Source organism: Andrena cerasifolii, chromosome 11, assembly GCF_050908995.1.
Source record: "Andrena cerasifolii isolate SP2316 chromosome 11, iyAndCera1_principal, whole genome shotgun sequence".
NCBI lineage: Eukaryota > Metazoa > Arthropoda > Insecta > Hymenoptera > Andrenidae > Andrena > Andrena cerasifolii.
The window spans coordinates 561201-583139 of NC_135128.1; the positions used below are offsets into that span (position 1 = coordinate 561201).

Sequence of the window (21939 nt, forward strand, 5' to 3'; positions counted from 1 at the left end):
TTACTACACAATTATCTTCAACAACTGCCTAAATAACACATACTTCCCAAATGCCTGGAGAACAGGCATAACTCAATTACACATTTCTGCAAAGAGAACGACATAATACCAAACACCCAATTTGGATTCCGGTTCAAACACTCCACAATCCACGCGTTAACTAAATTTACATCCGATATATGCTGGGCGAGAAACGCGGGTGACTGCGTGGGCGCCTGCTTTGTGGACCTCGAAAAGGCGTTCGACACGGTATGACTTGATGGTCTGATTTTTATTTTGAGCAACAAAGGCTTCCCAAGTCAACTAATAAAGTTATTGTGGAAAATGCTCCACGACAAAAAATTTGTAGTCGTTGATGGGGACGAGAGATCAACAATTAGCTTCAACATAAGAAATGGACTCCAACAAGGAACAGTAAACTCCCCCATCCTATTCAATATTTACACTAGTAATCTGTTGCATATGTACGGTCTGAACAGTGACAAGAATAAATTTGCCATAGCCTTCGCAGATGATCTCCTCATCTATATAAGAGACAACAAACCATCAGAAATAAATAGAGCATTACAAGATATATTTGACAAATTACAAGATTTCTTTCACACATGGAAATTAAAAATAAATACAAACAAATGCGGGACAATCCTGTTCAGGCCGTACATATCAAAGATTTCAAACGCAAATGCTGACGTTCGAAGACACTAAAAAATTCGCATTACACGAGGTTAATGACATTCAAAAAACAATTCCGCATAAAACAGTAGTACGATATTTAGGAATCTTCCTGGACTTTAGACTAAACCACAACACTCACATTATAACGCAAATAGAAAAAGCCGAAAAAGCATTCTTAGCACATAAGAGACTTTTTTATTCAAAAGACCTACATAAAGATGTAAAGGTATTATGCTACAAAGCTCTAATCAGGCCCATACTGTCCTATGGCTGTCAAATATGGTTCAATATTTGCGCGGGAACTATGGAGAAAATGAGACTTTTCGAGAGAAAGTGCTTGAGAGCGTGCTTGAGCAGATATAGATCGCCGGAGAGCGGCTTTACAAAAAGAATAAATAACTACAAAATATACGAAGAAGCAAAACTTCTGCGGATTGACCTGTTTCTGCTCAAGCTTATTAGGGACCATTGGGCAGGGGCCCGCCACGTGACCGAGAATCCCAACATCGCGCATGTATTATACCCAAACCCAATTTATTACGAAAAAGCAAGACTATCTGGCTATACCCCGCCAGAATCGTTTATATACTTTGATTCCAAGGGATACATACAAACGGAAAATAATCTACCTCTGATATACCATATAAATAGGAAAAACTATAACAAAAAATTAGATTATAAGGTAGATTTAATATCAGAAGAAGAAAATCTCAGATTTATGTACAAATTATCAGACATAGACATAAGCGACAAACACAGGAATAATTCCGAGAGATACTGGTGGCTATGACAAACTCCTAAGCGCAAAGTTATATAGTAAGATAAAATAAGACTTATAGCAATCTAGAATTAAGTCTAACATATAAGCCTGACTAACAGGCCATTGCTCAAATTAGGAAAATTAAGAAATGTCTCTCAGACACATCTATACATATCGCTCAATTTAATCTAATTATATATTTTCTATTCTCCCTTACCCCCCCTAATATTAAGGATTTCGTATAGAACTGCCGCCTCTATACCGTTTATAGTACAACACACAAGCGCTTTACAAACTGCTGTGAATAAGACACCAAAAAGGCAATAAGTGCTACTCGTCTAGAATAAGAGAACAAAGACTAAGCGTACTCTATGGTTTAGAGTCTATAGTTTACATAGTGTATATAACAATATACACACACACATAGTTCCTATTTATACGTTTAAGGATATTCTTGTTATATTGTTCACGTTATGTATGAAGCATATAAAATTGTTGGCAAAAATAAACGTATTTAAAAAAAAAAAAAAAAAAAGCGGTAGAGTGTCGAGCTGCTATACCGCTGCAAACTTTTTAAACGTAGGTTCGAGCCTCGAACTACCAAGTTCCTTAGGCTAAGTTTTTTTTTCGTTAATTACATATATTTCCTAACTTTACGACACAACGATCAATATTTATTTTCAAATGTTTTAAGAATATTTGAAAAACATATTAACCTGAAATATACGTAAATATGAGTATGGAGTTTCCGGAAATGACAGAGAAAGATCTCAAAATTCTGTTTACTGGTTTCTATCAATTGTCTCAAGCAATCTCATATTTAGCAGAATTGATGGATGAAGAGAATAATATTAATCTTCGTTGTGTCAAAGAGAGAAAGAATATTATTAAATTCGAAGAAAGATCACGACATATTAACAGCAAAACCTACAGATGTTATATTGATTATGCACCAAACTCAGTAGGCTATTCCGGCATTAAACTCCATACTCATATTTACGTATATTTCAGGTTAATATGTTTTTCAAATATTCTTAAAACATTTGAAAATAAATATTGATCGTTGTGTCGTAAAGTTAGGAAATATATGTAATTAACGAAAAAAAAAACTTAGCCTAAGGAACTTGGTAGTTCGAGGCTCGAACCTACGTTTAAAAAGTTTGCAGCGGTATAGCAGCTCGACACTCTACCGCTGCGCCACCAACGCCGTTGGAAAATATGGTAGATACTTTACAATGTAAGGCGTATAACAGTTTCAAATGATACGGTTTTTTCAGTTTCTTTAATTCATATACTGTTTCGCGGCATGCTAAGACATTGAACATCACACGAAAGATTTATTTTATGAAAAATGTACAAAAGTTCGACGCACAAGTTGCTCTGACACGTTAAAAACGCCGCGAGAATCAGTTTTTGATTTTTCTAACTACGGCGCACCAAATCAAAAAATCTGAAAAAATCCAAGATAATAGTAATAGTAATATGTACTTACCGTAAAAATATAAAAGTGGTGCCAAGATTGCGTGAATACGAAATCGGCATTTTTCCGCATTTTTTTCAGTTTATCATTTTTCATAACGTGAATTTTCAATTTAAAAATCTGAAAAAAATCTATAATATGTGCCTGGATAACTGCTATATCTCTGATTTTAGCAGAAATTGAGAAAAAACATGTTTTTCAATTTTTGCCCTTTACTACCCCCCAGATCAAGAAATCAACTTGAAAATTGCCAAAAATAGTTATTTTTTGATAAGCTATCGAATGACCCATCGCAACTCGAATTTGGCTCTGGGGCAATTTTGAACACCTTATTCGGCTATACCCTTACCAATACTAAATTTAGAGGAAAGTAAATTTGAATACATTGCAAGGAAGCATGTAAAAATTCATCACAGTAGAGTAGCAAAAGCTAAAGAGAGGTAAGATAGGGAAAGAATGCAAAAAATGAGGTGTACAATTGGCGAGTCTCTCTTTATATGTAAAATTACAACTGCAGTTGACTGGGAAAAATTGTAAATTATTTTTCAAATTTATAAGACTATTAAGGATCAGAAAACTAGTAATCATTAATAAATAATGTAAAACGTGTCCATAGTAACGGTTGCGAATATTCTCCAGCCAGTTATTGTTTTCTTTAAATCCTACGCTCTTAATAAATTTTTGAACAAAGTATTTTTCGACGAATACTAACATAACACTCTTTTTATTTTTAGGCATGGGATGTGTTGTAATATTTGTTTAAAAAACAATAAGACCCTGTATAGTATGAATGCTTACTTTTTATTCCTATATATTCATATTAATTTCTTACTATTTTCAGTCTTGTCGCGTCTAGAAAACATTCAAGTAGGATTTGTACATATATTTAACGCAATTTATAAATTTGTCAGCTATAAGGCAGACATTCGTCGTGTAATTTTAATCACGGTAATTCGTATCCCCATAAAAAAACTTCAAAAAGGTAAAAAAAAACGCCAAGTACATGAAATCAAGTAAATCACAAAAAAATAGAAGATAATAATAACTACAAAATAAAAAAAAAGGTGTGAAATCATAATGAGCTGCAAGTACATAAAGGTTCTTTCAGTCAAATACTTGGCACGGCGAAGCAAGGTATTCTCAGATCATCAATACCCATACCTTTTCCTTCACAAGCTTTCAGATAATTTGTCAATTTAAAACTCTGACAATATGAGTACACTTTCATTATTTTGCGTTTTTAAATAATTCTTATTCATCGACACCTTGATCTTGCCTCGCCAGGCCAAGTATTTGACTGAAAGCACCTTTATGTACTTGCAGCTTATTTTGATTTCACTCCTATTTTTGTATTTTATAATTATTATTATCTTCTAGTTTCTGTCATTTATTTGATTTCATGTACTTGGTGTAATTTTTTTACTTTTTTGAAGTTTCTTTTATGGGGATGTTTTCTACACAAGACTATTACGCGATGTTCTGGGTTTATGTCCAGTACAACGGAGACGCAACTACTACTGTACGAGCATTTGCACAGCTGTATGCACGGCTCCGGACGCCCAGTGAAAATTCATTTCCACCAATTTTTATAACGTAGGAACAACACGTTCCATGATAAATAAATAAAGTGATCAGTGTTAGTAACCGCGCAGTGAAGTGAATATTCGGTACATTAACCCGAACGCACTTGACGTTGCGACCCTTTACTTTGAGTGGTGTCGTATACCTGCGATCAGCTGAGCACTGTGCGCTACCCTGCCAGAAATCTTTTCGTTTACCGATGACCAGCATCGGTACAGTGACCTAGTGACACAGGTTTTTGAAATAGAAAGAAAGTATGGAAATTTATGTCCGAAAGGGTGAGTTTTATTTATTGGTCATTATTAGGTATAGAAATAAATTCTTTCCGATTTTTTAGTACAATAACAGTATGATTTTAAAAAAAATATGAAAACAACTCAATTGTTACGTCCCCAAATATAACTTTAATTTTTCTTTGCATTGGTTGTTGGGGCCTGATAAGACTGCAGCGTCAGCTTTTTCGAGCATGCCTCGCGGCCGGACGCTCCCAAGGGCGCGAAGCTGGCTCACTCTTTTGCGCCCTTTATACGGACGTTCTTGCGTGCCACTTTTGCGCGTCAGACGTCAGCGCGGCACGCATTGGGCGTGGCGCGCCGGAACGTCGGATGGAACGCGCTCCTTCTCGCAGGCCAGAAGATCGTACCCGTCACTACTTAGAGACAGCGAGTTCGGGCTCCCATTTATACGTCGACTCCACATGCTTTTTCCAGGAACCAGCGCAGTCTTGTATTTTGTACTACCTGTTCCATGCATATTATTGATCTGGGAAACGATCGGCAAGACACGATCGCGAAAAATATACGAGTTCCTCGATATAAGCCTATATCCTCTATAAGCCAGACCTGGCTTATAGAGGATATCATAAATTCTGTTACTGTGGGGCACACTGAAACATCTGTTTTTACGAAGCTACATTTGATTTACCTGAAGGTGCTATAAATTATGGAAATGGTTTATTACTCAGTTATAACGACTGAGTTTTTGCTCGAATCTTGTGCGTGGTTAGAAGTGTGGCGCGCCGGAATTTCACGTTCTTGCGTGCGCGTAGAACCGTTGTCAAGCGTGTCGCGTCCAAAAGTGTGGCGCGCAAGAATTGTCGCCGCACGTAACACCCGACTCAAGTGGCAACGCTACCAATGAGCCGTGCCTCGATGGGTTTCAAGGACTTCGACCCTCGAGCCCAGGGGGGCCGTACAATGTTGCCCCCTAAGAAGTGACGAATCAAAAATTCTACATTTTTCATCGGATCTTGGCGAAAGTGGTGTGAATCGTTTCCTTATGTTTTCCCGATGAAAATGGTCCAAAAATGACACAAATCGGATTGTAATTAAGCAATCTTCATAATAAATTGATTTCCAAAACTTCCTGCTTTTTTCCTTCTCTTTTCGACCGCGATCGTCAGAGTCTGGTAGGTATGGAGGGGGTCGTGGCAGCAAGGCGTAGGGGCCCCCGGTGGCTCGCTGTTAGTTAACCCTGGTTTACAACTACCGAAGTAGTTAATTGCTTGTTTTCAAAGGTTTCGTCGGGAAGCATTTGTCTGCCAGATGTCGAAAAGGGAAAATCGACATCGTGCCGTTTTTCAGCGATTTCGAATTTCTTTGGTCTGAGTTAATCCGTATATTGCTCCATCGGCGGGTTCCCCCCAAACCTGCGGGACAATACGGTTATAAACCGCGACCCTGGGCGAGACTCTGGCTGATCAATCTGGCTAGTTTTGGTAAGCAGATGTCTACTTTTACACCTCTACATTATCGAGAGGGGGGGGATGGTCTCTCCTACACCATCGAACTTGCAGAGGGAAGGTCCCTCCTCTCCAAGGAAAATTTGACCAATCAACACTGTTCTTTGCTCGTTCTGGTCATCGTTCGGACCACCGAATCCGAGCAGCCCTCATAAAACAAAATTTTCACAACTATTTTGATTACCCTACGGATCACAGAGCCTACATCGATCTAATCATGCTTTCTGATAAGTTACACTCTCGTCGGTCTCCAGGATGAGCCAGGAATCCATTGATGTCACTTCGATATCGATACGATAAGAGAGTGCGTTTAAGAAATGCCTACTTCTTTTATAATTTATATTGCTTGTGTAAAAGTAGTCTGATTTCCATGATATTTGTGATAATTTTAATTGTGAGAACGCCAGAAATCCATTAGTGTTATTTTCATATCGATACGATGACGAATAATGAATCTCTTAATACGCTGTAATGAATATTTCACTCTCGACTGTGGGTCGCCGACCTCGATTCGCTGCGGTCGGCCGGAGATTCATACCTGTTTCAGAAAAACTGTATTCTTTATTCTTTATTTTATCGATATAGAAGTGATACCGATGCATTTCTTATGTTTTTCAAATGAAAATTATACCCATGTAAATCGAACTATTTTTAACGAAGCTAGCGAGTACTTTGGGTATCGAACTGCTTATACTCATGAGAATAGACTCGTATCACCCCCATCACTAATCAATACTCCTCGCGGAGACAGGCCATAGGAAGAAAAGTGGTAATCTGCTGTCCGCGAGTGGTTCCGCCTGCATCATCCTCCCTTAAAACTGAAGACGACTCCCTTATCTCTTGTGTACAAACCCGCGTTAGAATATCATAACAAAAGCTCGCGCGACATATGCGCTGCGAGGGAAGGTAACCAGTAGGAAGGAGATTATATTAGGATTAGGACCAATCGGACCTGCATTCCTTGCAGATGCGAAGTTTACGCATCGTCATAGTAATGTCACCTCCCTATGGCCCATCTTTTCTTGCACCTAATACGTCCCGGGTAATTTTGTTTTGATATGCGAGCGCGTGTATATATATACTCGAGCGATAAGGGATCCGTGTGTAATTTGAAAAGAGGATGGCGCAGCCGAGACCACGCAGGAACTACCCCTTCTGGCCCCGGATGCCTCCGCGAAGTGTTTTGACGCTCATCGCGAGTAATCGCCTGTGACTTTTTAGTATCTACAACAGCGTGGGGGCGGAGCTGTATATGTAGGTCAATTGTTTATAAAAATATATTAGCAGTGGATTGCTGATGAACTCGGCGGATTGATTGCAAGGTGTGCAGTGTAACCACGCGTATTTCCACATACGTATAATGAAATTCAATTTAGTTTATCAATGGCTGAAAAAAATTCTATTTACCCTCCTCCCACGACTACATATTTATCTCCTTTAACCGTTACGGGAAAACACGGAGCAGAGGCAGAATCAAACGAAAAGTCAAAGTGTTCGGACATTAGATAGTGACTTGTGAGTATACTATGCCATTTCAAAAATACAAATCATCACACATAGGAAAATGGCAGATTCCTGGAGCAAAATATTGACAGGTGAATTCATTGATTTATATAGGGAAATGCCTTGCCTGTGGAAATTGAAAACGAAACCGTACTTTAATAGGAATTTAAAAACTCACTCGTACAAAAGGCTCATCGACTTGGTGAAACCACACTTCCCGGAAGCCGATGAGGATTTCATTCGGAAGAGAATACAAAGTCTTCGTGGAGGTTTCCGGAAAGAAATGCATTAGGTGGCGGCCTCCAAACGTTCCGGCAAGGGGACGGAAGATATATATGTGCCTACCTTATGGTATTACGAAAAAAATGTTATTTACGTTAGACCAGGAGACTCCAAGTACAAGTGTCTCGAATATTGACGAAGATCCAGGACCATCTTTCCTGGAGGAATCTTCCGAGGTGGACGCAAACAACATATCAACACCTAATTTAGAAGATGCAGAGACGTCGATAATTGAAAAGGACCCCGCTGTAAATGAAACCCAGCCTGATGATCGAGTAAGTTTATTTGTTTTTTTAATATTATTACTACTGTAAGCGATATTCTAATAACGCGCTGCCTTCCGATCGCGCGGAGCTATGTGAACGCATTCGAACAAAGATTTGCGTCGTAGCGAAGAGGTGGGCAGAATACCCCTAACGTCGAACGTGTGCTAACGTTTCGGGAGAACTCGTATTCTTTCTTTTCTGTATCAAGTGTTTCTTTATAGTTTTTTTTACAAAAGTATTCTCATTAAATTACATATTAATTAAAACCACTGTTCTAAAAAAAACATTTCTACACTACAATAATACGGGCCAAAAGTACTAACTACGTAGAAAAATCATTTGAATGTAGGACTGAAAGTAAAGAAGAAACAAAATTTCTAATGAATAATATTTTATTGACAATTTTGCAATGGGCGCAAGAAAAGGAATGTAAACATTTATGAAATTATAGTTTATTTTCTATTATACCGATTTCACACTCTTAGATTGACTATGTGTTACAATTGTACAGAGTTGTGCAGAATTAAAATTGATTACTCCATAAATTATAATTACAAAATAATTCAATTACATCATATTGAAACAGTAATAATAACGCATGCGCAGATTGATTTAATGTGCAAGGTGTTAAAAAAGGAATGTTCATTGGTTTGGTGGGTGAATGTACAGCTGTGGACTGGTAGAGATTTGTAAACAAATTTTGCTAGGAATGTGTTTATTACATTGGAAATTAATGTTTCAACGATTCGATTATGTAGAGTTGCAGAGACGACGATCATTCATCGCGTTTGCCAAAGCTCGCGGGGAAGGAGTTGCTCGAAACGAATGACGTTGCGCGCATATCACGGATGGGGAAAACTCTATTAGTGGGCGTGTAAGCTCGTACATAAGCCTACGCCTACGGGTCCGAGCCTCACGCACACTAATAGAGTTTTCCCCATCCGTGATATGCGCGCAACGTCATTCGTTTCGAGCAACTCCTTCCACGCGAGCTTTGGAAAACGCGATGAATAATCGTCATTTCGGACCACCCATCGGGGCATCGCTGACGTAGAGGCATGGGCCTACCACTACTCTACCGCTTTGATAGTTTCTATCCGAATGGTGGGGTCTGGCACAGTGGTCTAGTGGGCCTAACAAGGTCAATGCACTTTGCACTATCTTCTGTCCCTTTAAACGTCGTATTGTGCTTGTTTACGTTTGGGGGTACGTACTGTACTCTACGTGCAACTCTAAACAATCGAATCGTTGAAACATTAATTTCCAATGTAATAGACAATTTCGTAGCATAATTTGTTTACAGATCTTTACCGATCCACAGGTATACATTCACCCACCAAACTAGTGCATATTAATTTTTTAACACTCTGTACAGTGTACACAAATGATTATTATATTATTAATATATATATAAATACTATTTAACACATTTAATTCCCTTGTACAACAAGGTACATAAAAGAAAAAGGAGGCGTACAACCTGTATATATATATATATATATATATATATATATATATATATATATATATATATGTATATATATATATATAAAGTGCAGTTCTCTAACTGCACTCTGTTCAAAAGATTGTCACTTCTAAAAACCTTATTTTTCATGTTTTTCTGAAAGTGGACGTGTACTGATACATGGTCGATTACTGGCGCCTTTACCCTACAATGCAAAAAGTCCCATTAAATTATATATAGTAGTTTTCCTTCAATTAATTCCTAAAGATCACCTATTTTTGGGGGCTCTAGACTGGAAGGTCTCCTTAATACAACAAAGACTTACGCTCTACCTGCATTCAACATATCTTCCTGCCACGGAATACTTCCTTCTCCTACAAAATATTCTTTGTACCAATTCCTATTTTGTTTGGCAGAGTTGTTGATATTTCTGGGAACGGCGGGTTGTAAATTATGCATTTGTACTGCATCGTTCTGACAATTTCCCTCCATCTGCATACTCCTGTTGTTCGCAATGAACGCTTTACTTCGTCTTCGCAAAAAATTATGCAAAACGCATGTAGCCAACACCACATAGCAAATATTTTCAACTTTCATATTTATGGGTGTATGCAGCACTCGAAATCGCGAAGATAATATGCCAAATGCATTCTCAACGACATTCCTTGCTCGCGACAATCTATAATTAAAGATTCGTTTGTCGGGGTCTAGTTCTCTTTGACAATAAGGCTTTAAAAAATTGTTCGTTACAGCAAACGCTTCATTGCCTAAAATGGCAAAGTTTAAATTATTCACGGTTTCGTGATTCTCTGGTAAATTCAATTGACCGTTATTTAATCGTCTAAAAAATTCTGTATGTTCAATGACACCCCCATCCGATATTCTACCAGTTTTTCCAACGTCGACAAAAATAAATTCATAATTTGAATCCACTAACGCCGTTAATACAATACTGTAGTAATTCTTATAATTATAATAAAACGCTCCAGATGCCGGTGGTGGAACATTGCGAATGTGCTTTCCATCCACAGCACCTCCGCAGTTTACAAAATCCCATCTGTTTTTAAAACTTTCCGCTATTTTCTTCCACTCGTCCTTCGTATTCGGGAACTATGACAAACAAATACAATACAAAAATAAAAAATTAAATTGGTAGCGCGCACAGAAATGATGTTGACAGGGAAACGTCTGTGGCGTGACCTGCGCACCGCACAAGTTTCATGAACAACAGACAGACACGGACTTATTGTTTTTGAATTTCTTTGCTATTTCTTATTTTATTAATTTTTTTTTTGTTTGAAGGAAGAAGAAGTGCCCATCACAAATTATTGCCCAGATACGGCTACTAGAAAAGGTGGAAAGAAAAGGAAGCCGGAGCAAGATGCAAGTGAATTTTATCGAACGTGCACCGATGCACTGAAGGCGCCATCCACCAGCAAAGTGGATATTAGTGAATTTGAGGCCATTGGAATAAAAGTTGGCAAACAATTGCAGAGAATGGAAACAGATCAGGCAATTTATGCGAAATCAATCATAACTGCCGTTTTAAGACGGGGTCTATTTAAAAGTTTAAACCCGCACACAGACTTGTGCGACAACAATTGTAATGTAATCGCCATGGCGAACTCCAGTGGAAGCACCGCAGGATCAAATTCTTCTAATATAGAAGGAAGCTCGGGGAACTAACTTCTGATAAACGATTTTATATATTAAATTATGAATTTGTGCTAACTTGAGCGTTTAAACTGCAAGGAAAAATGTTAAAATGTTAAAAATAAGTATTATTTAATTATTTATAAGGTACGGAGTAATAACGTGACTAAAGTGGCGGACGAAAGAAAGTTTACAACTTTTAAAATCGCATAACTTCTTTAGAATTAGTCCAAACGACATGATTTTTTTTTTAAATCCACAATGCATAGTTTGCTAAGTGGCGTGTTTCGTCGTTAAAAAAATGCAATTAGTCGGAATAGCAAAAAAAAATAGTAAAAGTTGTTTTTTAAAGTTTTTTTCAATTATAATCAATTATTTCCCGAAATCAACGATTTTCGACTTTATTCTGTGATCTTTAAGCGTTTATAGCTCCGAGCAACGTTAATTGATTTTAATGAAATTTTCAGCATGTATACAACTGACTTCAATCTACAAACGGGTATTTTGAATTTTACATTGCAGACTCAAAAAAAAGTTTAAAAAACAACCTTTACTATTTTTTTTTTGCTATTCCGACTAATTGCATTTTTTTTAAAACGACGAAACACATCACTTATCAAACTAAGCCCTCTAGATTCTCAAAAAAAATTTATGCCGTTTGGACTAATTCTAAAAAAGTTATGCGATTTTAATAGTTGTAAACTTTCTTTCGTCCGCCAATGTATATGGCGTCTCTGTAGAGAAAAACTGTGCCATGTCTTGGTTCTATCATATCTATTATAACATATATATTTTACTTATTCGTTTTCTTATGTAGATAGTTTATTCTAAGGTAAATTGGTGGTGGGTTATTGTAATAAACAAGTGTATTATAATAAATAGAACAGACACTATGGTACACGACGCAGAGAAACTTTTCCAACGCCTCTAATAAAGCATTATTGTTATTCCATGTATACGTATTATTAATTTGTAATCCTTACCTTTAAGAACTCTGTCCGTAGGACCTGATACAGTGCTTTGCAAGTTTCGGGAATTATCTTGGATAATGAAGGAGCTGGTATTCCCGTACTAAATTTTAAGTCTTCGTAAGAACGTCCAGTTGCCAAAAATCGTAAAGTGGCGATAAGACGTTGTTCTGCAGTGATGCTCTGCCTCATGACTGTGTCCTGTTTCGTTATTCTGTTTGCAACTAATTTCAAGAGTTCATCAAACGCTTGAGAATCCATCCTCAAATAATTTTTGTAATCATCTCGGTGATCCTCTCTCAGTTCTCGAACAAGGGTTTGATCGTTAGAATTTGCGCGGTATTGTTTTACCCAAAGGCGCTTCCTTCATCTGTCTCTTCTCCGTTCTGCTTCTGTTAGATATACAGCAGCAGCAGCAATAGCCAAGTTCCGACGGTGATTATCGTTTATCGCAAACATCACACAGTTTTTGTAACAACTGTCATACTTGGCTGCCAACATGCCGAACAGAAATTTGATTACTGCCGGAACCTCCACACACCACGCAGAACTGTGGGTAGTAATGTTCTTTTTTCAGGCACGTCACTGATTCTTCAGGTGGCTCGGTGTAACGAACACACGTAAGCCAACCCAACTTATTAATTAACAGTTAAAAGCAACAACTAAAAGCAACAATTAAAAGTAGCAATTAACAAGAACAATTAACAAGAACAATTAACAAGAATAATTAACAGTACCAATTAATGGTAACAAATAACAGTAAAAATGAAATAATGCGTGCGCGACATGTGAAGTCTGAAAGCCGGTTCGAGAACATGTGACCGTTTCGTAAATTTTTCGTAGGTTAAAAAGGAACGACTAGACAGAGTTAGAGATAGCGAACAAAAAAAAAATAGTGACAGGCCAAAAACGGGGATGAAAGGGGCAAAACAGAGAAAAACATAGACAGGCTGAAGAGAAAGCGTGGGATAAGGAAAGTGTCCTTCGGTTCGTAAACGCCTGGCCGCCAAATGTTTCTGACGATGAGCAGGCCTGTGCGAACCCTTGAAACTAGGTATGTATGTACAGGGTCAACGTTATAAGCTGCAACCCGCGCGCGCGCGAACTTGTAAAATGGCAACACCGCCTCACAGACGCATTCCACTACAACCATGCGCCAATACTTCCGCCATCTATGAGCCAATGATGAAAGTGTAGTTTCTTTTAGGTGCCAGTAGAGGGTGCTTTTGACTTTCGTCAGTGAATATTAAATGTGATGTAGCAGACGGGTAAAAAAAACGGTAGCCATTTTAAGAGTGCGACCGCGCCGATCCCGTTATCTGCGTATGCAATGGTCCAGCAGCGGTATTAGACCACGCTGACGCGTTAGTGGCCCGGGTTGATGAATTTGGAGCATTTTTCGCATAATTTTTGTACTACAAAAGATAATGGAATGCAATTTGCGCCATAAAATGGAGACAAATTATCTCCTTCTAATGATAGAAATTTTACCAAATTTTACGGTTACTTAATTTTTCTTTTTTCAATTATTTAACCATAATTGTTGCGACAAGCCTTTGCAAACTGTTTATTTAAATACTTTATATAATGCTTTTTTTTAAATTCATCATTCTGTCATTTAAGTGACAGCAATGGATTCCTTGTATTCTTACGATTAAATTTACAAAAAAAATTAAATCGGACTACTTTTAACGAAACGGGCTTTCAATCCAGCAAACTAATTTTATGCGTAATATCGTTAATTGAGACAGTGAGAGCAAACAACGGACTAACCCACATTCTTTTCGAAATTGAGGTAGTAGCAATAACGTATTCCAACTTGGAACCATATTCTTGAGCCCAGTGTGCGCCACTATGGGGTGACATACGTTAATATGATCTTTTGAAACGACGCGCCACTTTTGTGTGCTTTGATACGCAGGTGGCGAAAAATCAAGCCAACCCTATCGTAGCTAAAATTATTGAAATTGAGACGGGTACGAGACCAGTAGATACATTGTTTTCAAACTTCGTTACAGTAATCTGGGGTGCGAGTGGTAAACCGGCCATAAAAACGGAGCGCTTGGCTCGCTTACCTGAGTCGGGAAATTTCGAATAGCTCTTTGCGACGTTAATTTGAAAGCGACCATCTTAAAATTCTCGAAGCTCGGGCATCACCGCTGTCCAGCGCTCGCTAGCAGCTTCGAACGCCGGACCGGTGCGAGGAGTGCCTTCTCGCATGTTTCGCGACATTCAATTTCTCTTACAAGCCTATCATTATATTTTCCTTAAATTGATTCCGCCCTTATTGTTGATTTCGTCATATTGTTCACCTACACTACTTTGCTCTAGGTAGTTTTCATATTTATTTATTGCTTGCTCGGCTCGCCCAGGTCGGCTTGGTGAGCTTGAGTCGGCGAGCCATGAGCGTTCTCAACGCACGTGGGTTCGGCGATTCGCGCACAAAGGTCGCTGATTCACGTGCCGTCAGATTACACCTTTAGGCGCGCGTAAATAAATAAATATGAAAACTGAGGAGACTATTCCGTGCGATTGTTTTCAGATCAAATTCTAACACGCAAAGAAGCGGGCGAGTAAACCGATAATACCTAGAGCAAAGTAGTGTAGGTGAACAATAGGACGAAATCAACGATAAGGGCGGAATCAATTTAAGGATAATATAATGATAGGCTTGTAAGAGAAATTGAATGTCGCGAAACATGCGAGAAGGCACTCCTCGCACCGGTCCGGCGTTCGAACCTGCCAGCGAGCGCTGGACAGCGGTGATGCCCGAGCTTCGAGAATTTTAAGATGGTCGCTTTCAAATTAACGTCGCAAAGAACTATTCGAAATTTCCCGACTCAGGTAAGCGAGTCGAGCGCTCCGCTTTTATGGCCGGTTTACCACTCGCACTACAGATTACTGTAACGAAGTTTGAAAACAATGTATCTACTGGTCTCGTACCCGTCTCAATTTCAATAATTTTAGCTACGATAGGGTTGGCTTGATTTTTCGCCACCTGCGTATCAAAGCACACAAAAGTGGCGTATCGTTTCAAAATATGATATTAACGTAAGTTTCGTTAAAAGTAGCCCGATTTAATTTTTTTTTGTCAATTTAATCGGAAGAATGCAAGGAATCCATTGCTGTCATTTTCATATTGATACGATTAAAAATAAAGAAATTCCGTTACGGCGCTTCGTATAATAAATAACTCCGGGTTATTTATATTTGATTGGTTTCGAATAAAATTTCTGCCTATTATTGGGTGCCAATTTTTTATTTAAAATAATTTTATGCCCATCTCTGGTTCCAAATACCACTACTGCAAGGTGGGGAACGTACCCTTCAATGCGGCCGCCCGGTCTAGTCAAACTGCGCAGGCTGGATGCGCGTAATCATTATGTGGACAGAAAATGTAACCTATATGCTACATGACAATGAATGTTTATTGGCTATTTCGTTCTTTTACGCTACATTTGTGAACTTTGTTTGACTTAACATCCTTCCAAAATATTATTATTACGCCGCAACAGTATTTTTATGAAATCAGGTATAGCATATAGGTTATGTTTTCTGTCAGTTTCGAGGAGGGAACCACATAATAATCACGCGCATCCAGCCTGCACATTTTCATGTACCATTCCAAAAGATGATATACACAGAAGTCACTACAGGTGTGGCGTATAATATCTAAAGGGTTAAAACATTCAGACACAAAAATTGTAGAAAAAATTCAAAGAATGCTAGAGAAACAGCGACACACCCCATTAGTTACCCCTTACTTCCGATCTGTGCATGCACTACATTAAGGATAAAATCGCAAAAAAGGAAACCAATTTGTGAAAGTAATGATACAGGGACAACTAGCCTATTGTTTAAACAGTTTGCAAAGGCTTGTCGCAACAATTATGGTTAAATAATTGAAAAAAGAAAAATTAAGTAACCGTAAAATTTGGTAAAATTTCCATCATTAGAAGGGGATAATTTGTCTCCATTTTATGGCGCAAATTGCATTCCATTATCTTTTGTAGTACAAAAATTATACGAAAAATGCTCCAAATTCATCAACCCGGGCCACTAACGCGTCAGCGTGATCTAATACCGCTGCTGGACCATTGCATACGCAGATAACGGGATCGGCGCGGTCGCACTCTTAAAATGGCTACCGTTTTCTTACCCGTCTGCTACGTCAAATTTAATATTCTCTGACGAAAGTCAAAAGCACCCTCTATTGGCACCTAAAAGACCCTGCACTTTCATCATCGGCTCATAGATGGCGGAAGTATCGGCGCATGGTTGTAGTGGAATGCGTCCGTGAGGCGGTGTTGCCATTTTACAAGTTCGCGCGGGCGCGGGTTGCAGCTTATAACGCTGACCCTATAGATGGAAGAAGAAACGGCAGAAAGTAATAAAGAGGTACATACAGGGTGTCTCCGGGAACAGTAAACAGTTGGATATTTCCTAACATATTCGAGATAGAAAAACAATGTTTATATGGGATTGCATGTTTCGATGGGGCAAATTTAATAGGCCAGTCCTGTTTTTTAAATCTGTGGAAATTAACCACCCGCATAATAGTTGTCAGTCAAATCAGTTTGGACCCTTTCTTAAATCGCGTTCACTTCTTACTAGAGATGCGTAGAAAGTGTATTGAAGATACACGTGTACACGTGTATCGAAATTCACGGATCGTGGTATCCGTGTTTCCGTGTACTGAAATTCACGGGTACACGTGTATCGAAATATACGTTCCACGTGTATTAAGATATCCATATTTAATTTTTTAACTAAATATCCGACTGTTTAGATTTTACGCTAATATTTTGCGATAGTAGGTACAGACATAATTTACTAGGTTGCAGATGAAAATCAATAACATCATGATTATGGTCAATAAAGTTTAATCTATTAATCGTTAATTAATCTATTTCAGACAACTACAACATCTATTTGTAACACTATAACTCCGGATATAACCACTATTTTTGCATACAATTTTTTTTCATATTCCCTAAAGATGGACAAATGAAGCCACAAAGCTGGAAGTAAATATATTTAATTCTTTGGTTTTAAAGAATTCGCGTTCACTTCCTACCGATTGTAGCGGCTCGCAAAGTCTTGGCTGCCAGGCGCGGCGCGAGCTTCAGGATTTCCGCACTGTCGGAAAGTCCACGCGCCACGCCGAACCCTTGGTTTCAAGTGCCGCTTTCCTTTTCTAACTACCTTTTCTGTCTCTGATGTAAACTTTTCTGGAGTCTAGGTTTGCGCGCCACACTTTTGGACGCGACACGCCTGACAACGGTTCTACGCGCACGCAAGAACGTGGAATTCCGGCGCACCACACTTCTAACCACGCACAACATGCGAGCAAGAACATCCGATGAGGTGGAAACTTTTCGTCTGCAAGGAGGATGCAGATCGCAATACAGTCGTTATAACTGAGTAATAAACCATTTCCATAATTTATAGCACCTTCAGGTAAACCAAATGTAGCTTCGTAAAAACAGATGTTTCAGTGTGCCCCACAGTAACAGCATTTATGATATCCTCTATAAGCCAGGTATATCGAGGAATTCGTATATTTTTCGCGATCTTTTCGTGTCTTGCCGATCATTTCCCAGATCAATAATATACATGGAACAGGTAGTACACAATACAAGACTGCGCTGGTTCCTGGAAAAAGCATGTGGAGTCGTCGTATAAATGGGAGCCCGAACTCGCTGTCTCTAAGTAGTGACGGGTACGATCTTCTGACCTGCGAGAAGGAGCGCGTTCCTTCCGACGTTCCGGCGCGCCACGCCAAATGCGTGCCGCGCTGGCGTCTGACGCGCAAAAGTGGCACGCAAGAACGTCCGTGTAAAGGGCGCAAATGAAGCGGCGGGCATGCAACGGATAGGGAAAACTGTAATAGTGTGCCCTTAAACCCTAAAGGTGCAGTTCTAGAGCGCGTAGTTCGTCGAATCGGCTCGGTTCGCCCTAGACCGGTATTCACGAACGTGTTTTAAGCAAATGCTTAAGATCATCTTCTAGAAGATGATCTTATTTCACTTAAGACATCAGGTATTCATAGACGTTGCTTAAGACGATCTTAAGCATTTGCTTAGAATAAGCAATTGCTTATATCTTATAAGCACTGTCTTTATAAAGCATTTGCTTAAAATAATGCTTATTCACGTTCGGAAACTTTCGAAATATTTCTGTTAGAACAATCAATGATAGAAGGATATTCCGTTCGTTCCTCAATGGGTGACACACTACTGTGCGGATTTATAATTTGCCGCCTTTTGGGTCTTTTTTTAAGATTGCGGAATGAAATTTGTGCCAAAAAATAGGAAAAAATTATTCCTTACCAATGATGTATAAAATAATATTTTTTACACTTATTTAATTTTTTTTTCAATTTTTTTAACTTATTTGTGATAAAAAAAATTTAATTCAATTTATTTGCTACCTTATTTAATGCCCGTTACAGTGGTTTAAGTAAAATGTTTGGCAAACTTTTCGTTTCCATTTTATAAGGAAAAATAGAATAATAAAGGAAAGTAACAACAAATCGTTTTGTTTAAATTAATGATCAGGCTTTGGCGATAAATATATTCTTTTATTAGTAACTAATATAAACAATTCGTTGAAAAATAATTTTATATGCAGTAACGAAAACAGCGACATTTTTCAAATTTGACAAGGAATATCTTCCAGACGGCAAAAAGTTCCACTTTCGGACCAATTGCAATATTTTCAGCACACTCTCCTGTAAATAATCCTGCCACGATCATTTCCCCCCTCGTCCCACTGTTCAAATTATTAGTGTTTAAAGTTATCATCGTTTGGTCGGTCCGTATAGCTTTACGTACACCTACGATTCGCATCGATAATCCTGTGTCTTTTAAATAGAGGTGTGCATGAACTTCAGATATGAAGGAAAAAAGAAATGAAAAAAGAATATGTACACAGTCAATTTAAAAAAAAAAAGAATGGGTTTATATATAGATTACGTCAAACAGGGATGGGGTTCATCGAACGATGGAAATACAGCTTTTCGATTTTTTCCAGTGCACACGTATCTGCTGAAATCACTGGAATTGATGCAACATTAATTAAAAAAATTTCATATTATACTTCAGGTAATTTTCTTCTCAACAAATAGATGTTGAAAATTGATAACTTTAAACACTAATAATTTGAACAGTGGGCCGCAGGGGGGGGGAATGATCGTTGCGTGATTATTTAGAGGAGAGTGTGCTGAAAATATTTCAATTGGTCTGAAAGGGGAACTTTTTGGCGTTTGGAAGATGTAAACTTGTAAACTTTGAAAAATGTCGCTGTTTTCGTTACTGCGTATACAATTCTTTTTTAATGGATTGTTTATATTAGTTACTAATAAAAGAAGATATTTATCGCAAAAGTCTGGTCTTTATTTTAAACAAACCGATTTGTTGCTACTTTCCTTTATTATTCGACTTTTCCTTATAACATGGAAACGAAAGGTTTGCCAAACATTTTACTTAAACCACTGTAAAGGGCATTAAATAAGGTAGCGAATAAATTGAATTAATTTTTTTTTATCACAAATAAGTTAAAAAAATTGAAAAAAAAATTAAATAAGTGTAAAAAATATTATTTTATACATCATTGGTAAAGAATATTTTTTCCTATTTTTTGGCGCAAATTTCATTTCGATATCTTAAAAACAATACCCAAAAGGAGGCAAATTTTAAATCCGGCCCACTGTGCCGCCAATAAGCCGCGCCTCACTGAGTTGCGTGGATTTCGACGCTCGAGACGAGATTCACTACAGCATAATTAAACAATTTTTAATTCTTCATCGAGTCAATATGGCAGTCCGACCAATGGATTTCTTATGTTTTCTCGATGACAATCATGCTAAATTTCGCAAAGATTCGAAGGTAAATGTAGAACTTGGGATTCGTCATTTTTTAGTGCAATATTATGAGGCAGTGAGAGCTAGAATTCATTGGTGTGATTGCCATATCGATTCGATGAAGAATTATACATTGTTTAATTATGCTGTAGGACTACATTTCACGTTCGACCACGCGGTGTCGTTTCGTTTCTGCCGAGCTTAACCGTCCACGTCAAATCGATCCCTTTCGAAGAGTTTTACCACCTACCGAGGCCTTTCGCTAATTAGGGGGAAATATTTGTAGCCACGTAGCTGCGTTGCGCCGTTTTAAGGTATTATGGCTGTCATCTAGCCGGTTACCGGTCATTCGGTTTCTGCGTTTTCGAGTACCGACCATTACTGTAGCTGTCCTTGACTCGGGCTTTACACCCTCACTCAGGAGGTCACCAACGTACATCCTTGTTCCTTCCCACGAGTTCATCCCTTCCTTGCGACCTAAAGGCCTTTTGGGAATGGACTTGGCGGGCAGTTATATAATTAAGAACCATCACAGTGACAACACCTCAAAACCGTTGCGATAATCGGGACGGAAACCTGTGTATGAGCGGACAGAAGGAGTCGTGTTTGTATTGTGTTTGCGTTGTGTTTGTGTTGTGTTGTGTTTGTTGGAGTAGTGTAAAATGAGTGTCACTGGAAATGTGAACATGCAGGACGTGCAAGAACATATAGACAATAATTTTCCGTTTCGTCCGCGAAAATTACGTGCGTACGCAAAGAGATTATCGAAACGGAAAATATATCGCGGAAAGAGAGTGTATTTAGCCCTTCAGAAGAAGAAACAAGAAAGCGCAAAAATGGCAGAAGACACTGCCGTAGAACAACATCCAGAATAAGTCGCCGAGGAACGTATTGTAGAGGAACCATCAACACCCGATGGAAGAAATCATACACAACAAGAGATAATTTACTCGCCATTCGATGAAGATACTGATACGGCCAGTTCGGGAGAAACTGCAGAGGCGCTGGAAGAATTGTGAACTGAAATACCAGAAGGTAACGAAGAAGACAACTTCGTTATAGAAAAAGTTGCGAAGAGCGAGCCACAAGAACAATCGCGTCTCCTAAATAGCAACGATATAATGAATTTCCAAAATGTGCTTGCTCAATTGCAGAAAATAGGTGGTTTCAAGAGCATCTTCAGCGTAATGTGCACTTTATGCCATTACAAAGCTGAAATCCGTAATCAATCGGAGGAAGCCGAAGAAGTGGATTGCAATCAGGGCGACGTTAACGCAACAATTTTATGTGGAGGCAGTTATGCCCAGTTGGAACACACTTTGGCAGGAGTGAACATACGTTACATGTCGAAGAGAGCCTTTGTGAAGAATGAAGATGAATTCGTCAAGTCTGTAATTGTTGCTGTGATAGAAGAGATGTTAGCTGCGGCTAAAGAAGAAAAACGTTTGGCGATTGAAAGAGGCGACGTTCTTCCCGGATCAGGGACCCCTCATATCCCCGTTGTGGCTGACGGAAGCTGGATGAAGAGATCGTACCGCAGTGGATGTTACGATTCTGCGTCTGGAGTCGGCATGATAGTTGGCTATCATACGAAGAAAGTTTTATTTTACGGCGTTCGAAATAAAGTTTGCAGAATTTGTCGGATTGCTGCGAAAAACAAGAAAGAACCCCGAAAGTACATATGCTTCAAAAACTGGAACA

At 38.6% G+C, this 21939-nt stretch overlaps 3 protein-coding genes across 3 annotated transcripts in view; 1 reads left to right on the top strand and 2 right to left on the bottom strand.

Annotated features, from left to right (window-relative positions):
* Nucleotides 1-21939, bottom strand: part of Dpp10 (Dipeptidyl peptidase 10) — a 655550-nt gene that overhangs the window by 14275 nt on the left and 619336 nt on the right. The gene's annotated exons all lie outside the window — the stretch shown is intronic.
* LOC143374481 (uncharacterized) lies at nt 7909-11445 on the top strand. Its single transcript, XM_076822637.1, has 2 exons — nt 7909-8297; nt 11056-11445. The coding sequence occupies exons 1-2, from the start codon at nt 7968-7970 to the stop codon at nt 11437-11439; spliced, it is 714 nt and encodes a 237-aa protein (XP_076678752.1). The 5' UTR covers nt 7909-7967; the 3' UTR covers nt 11440-11445.
* LOC143374480 (uncharacterized) lies at nt 9877-12851 on the bottom strand. Its single transcript, XM_076822636.1, has 2 exons — nt 12390-12851; nt 9877-10863 (listed from the first exon to the last, which is right to left on the bottom strand). Exons 1-2 carry the CDS (start codon nt 12633-12635, stop codon nt 10075-10077), a joined length of 1035 nt encoding a protein of 344 aa, XP_076678751.1. The 5' UTR covers nt 12636-12851; the 3' UTR covers nt 9877-10074.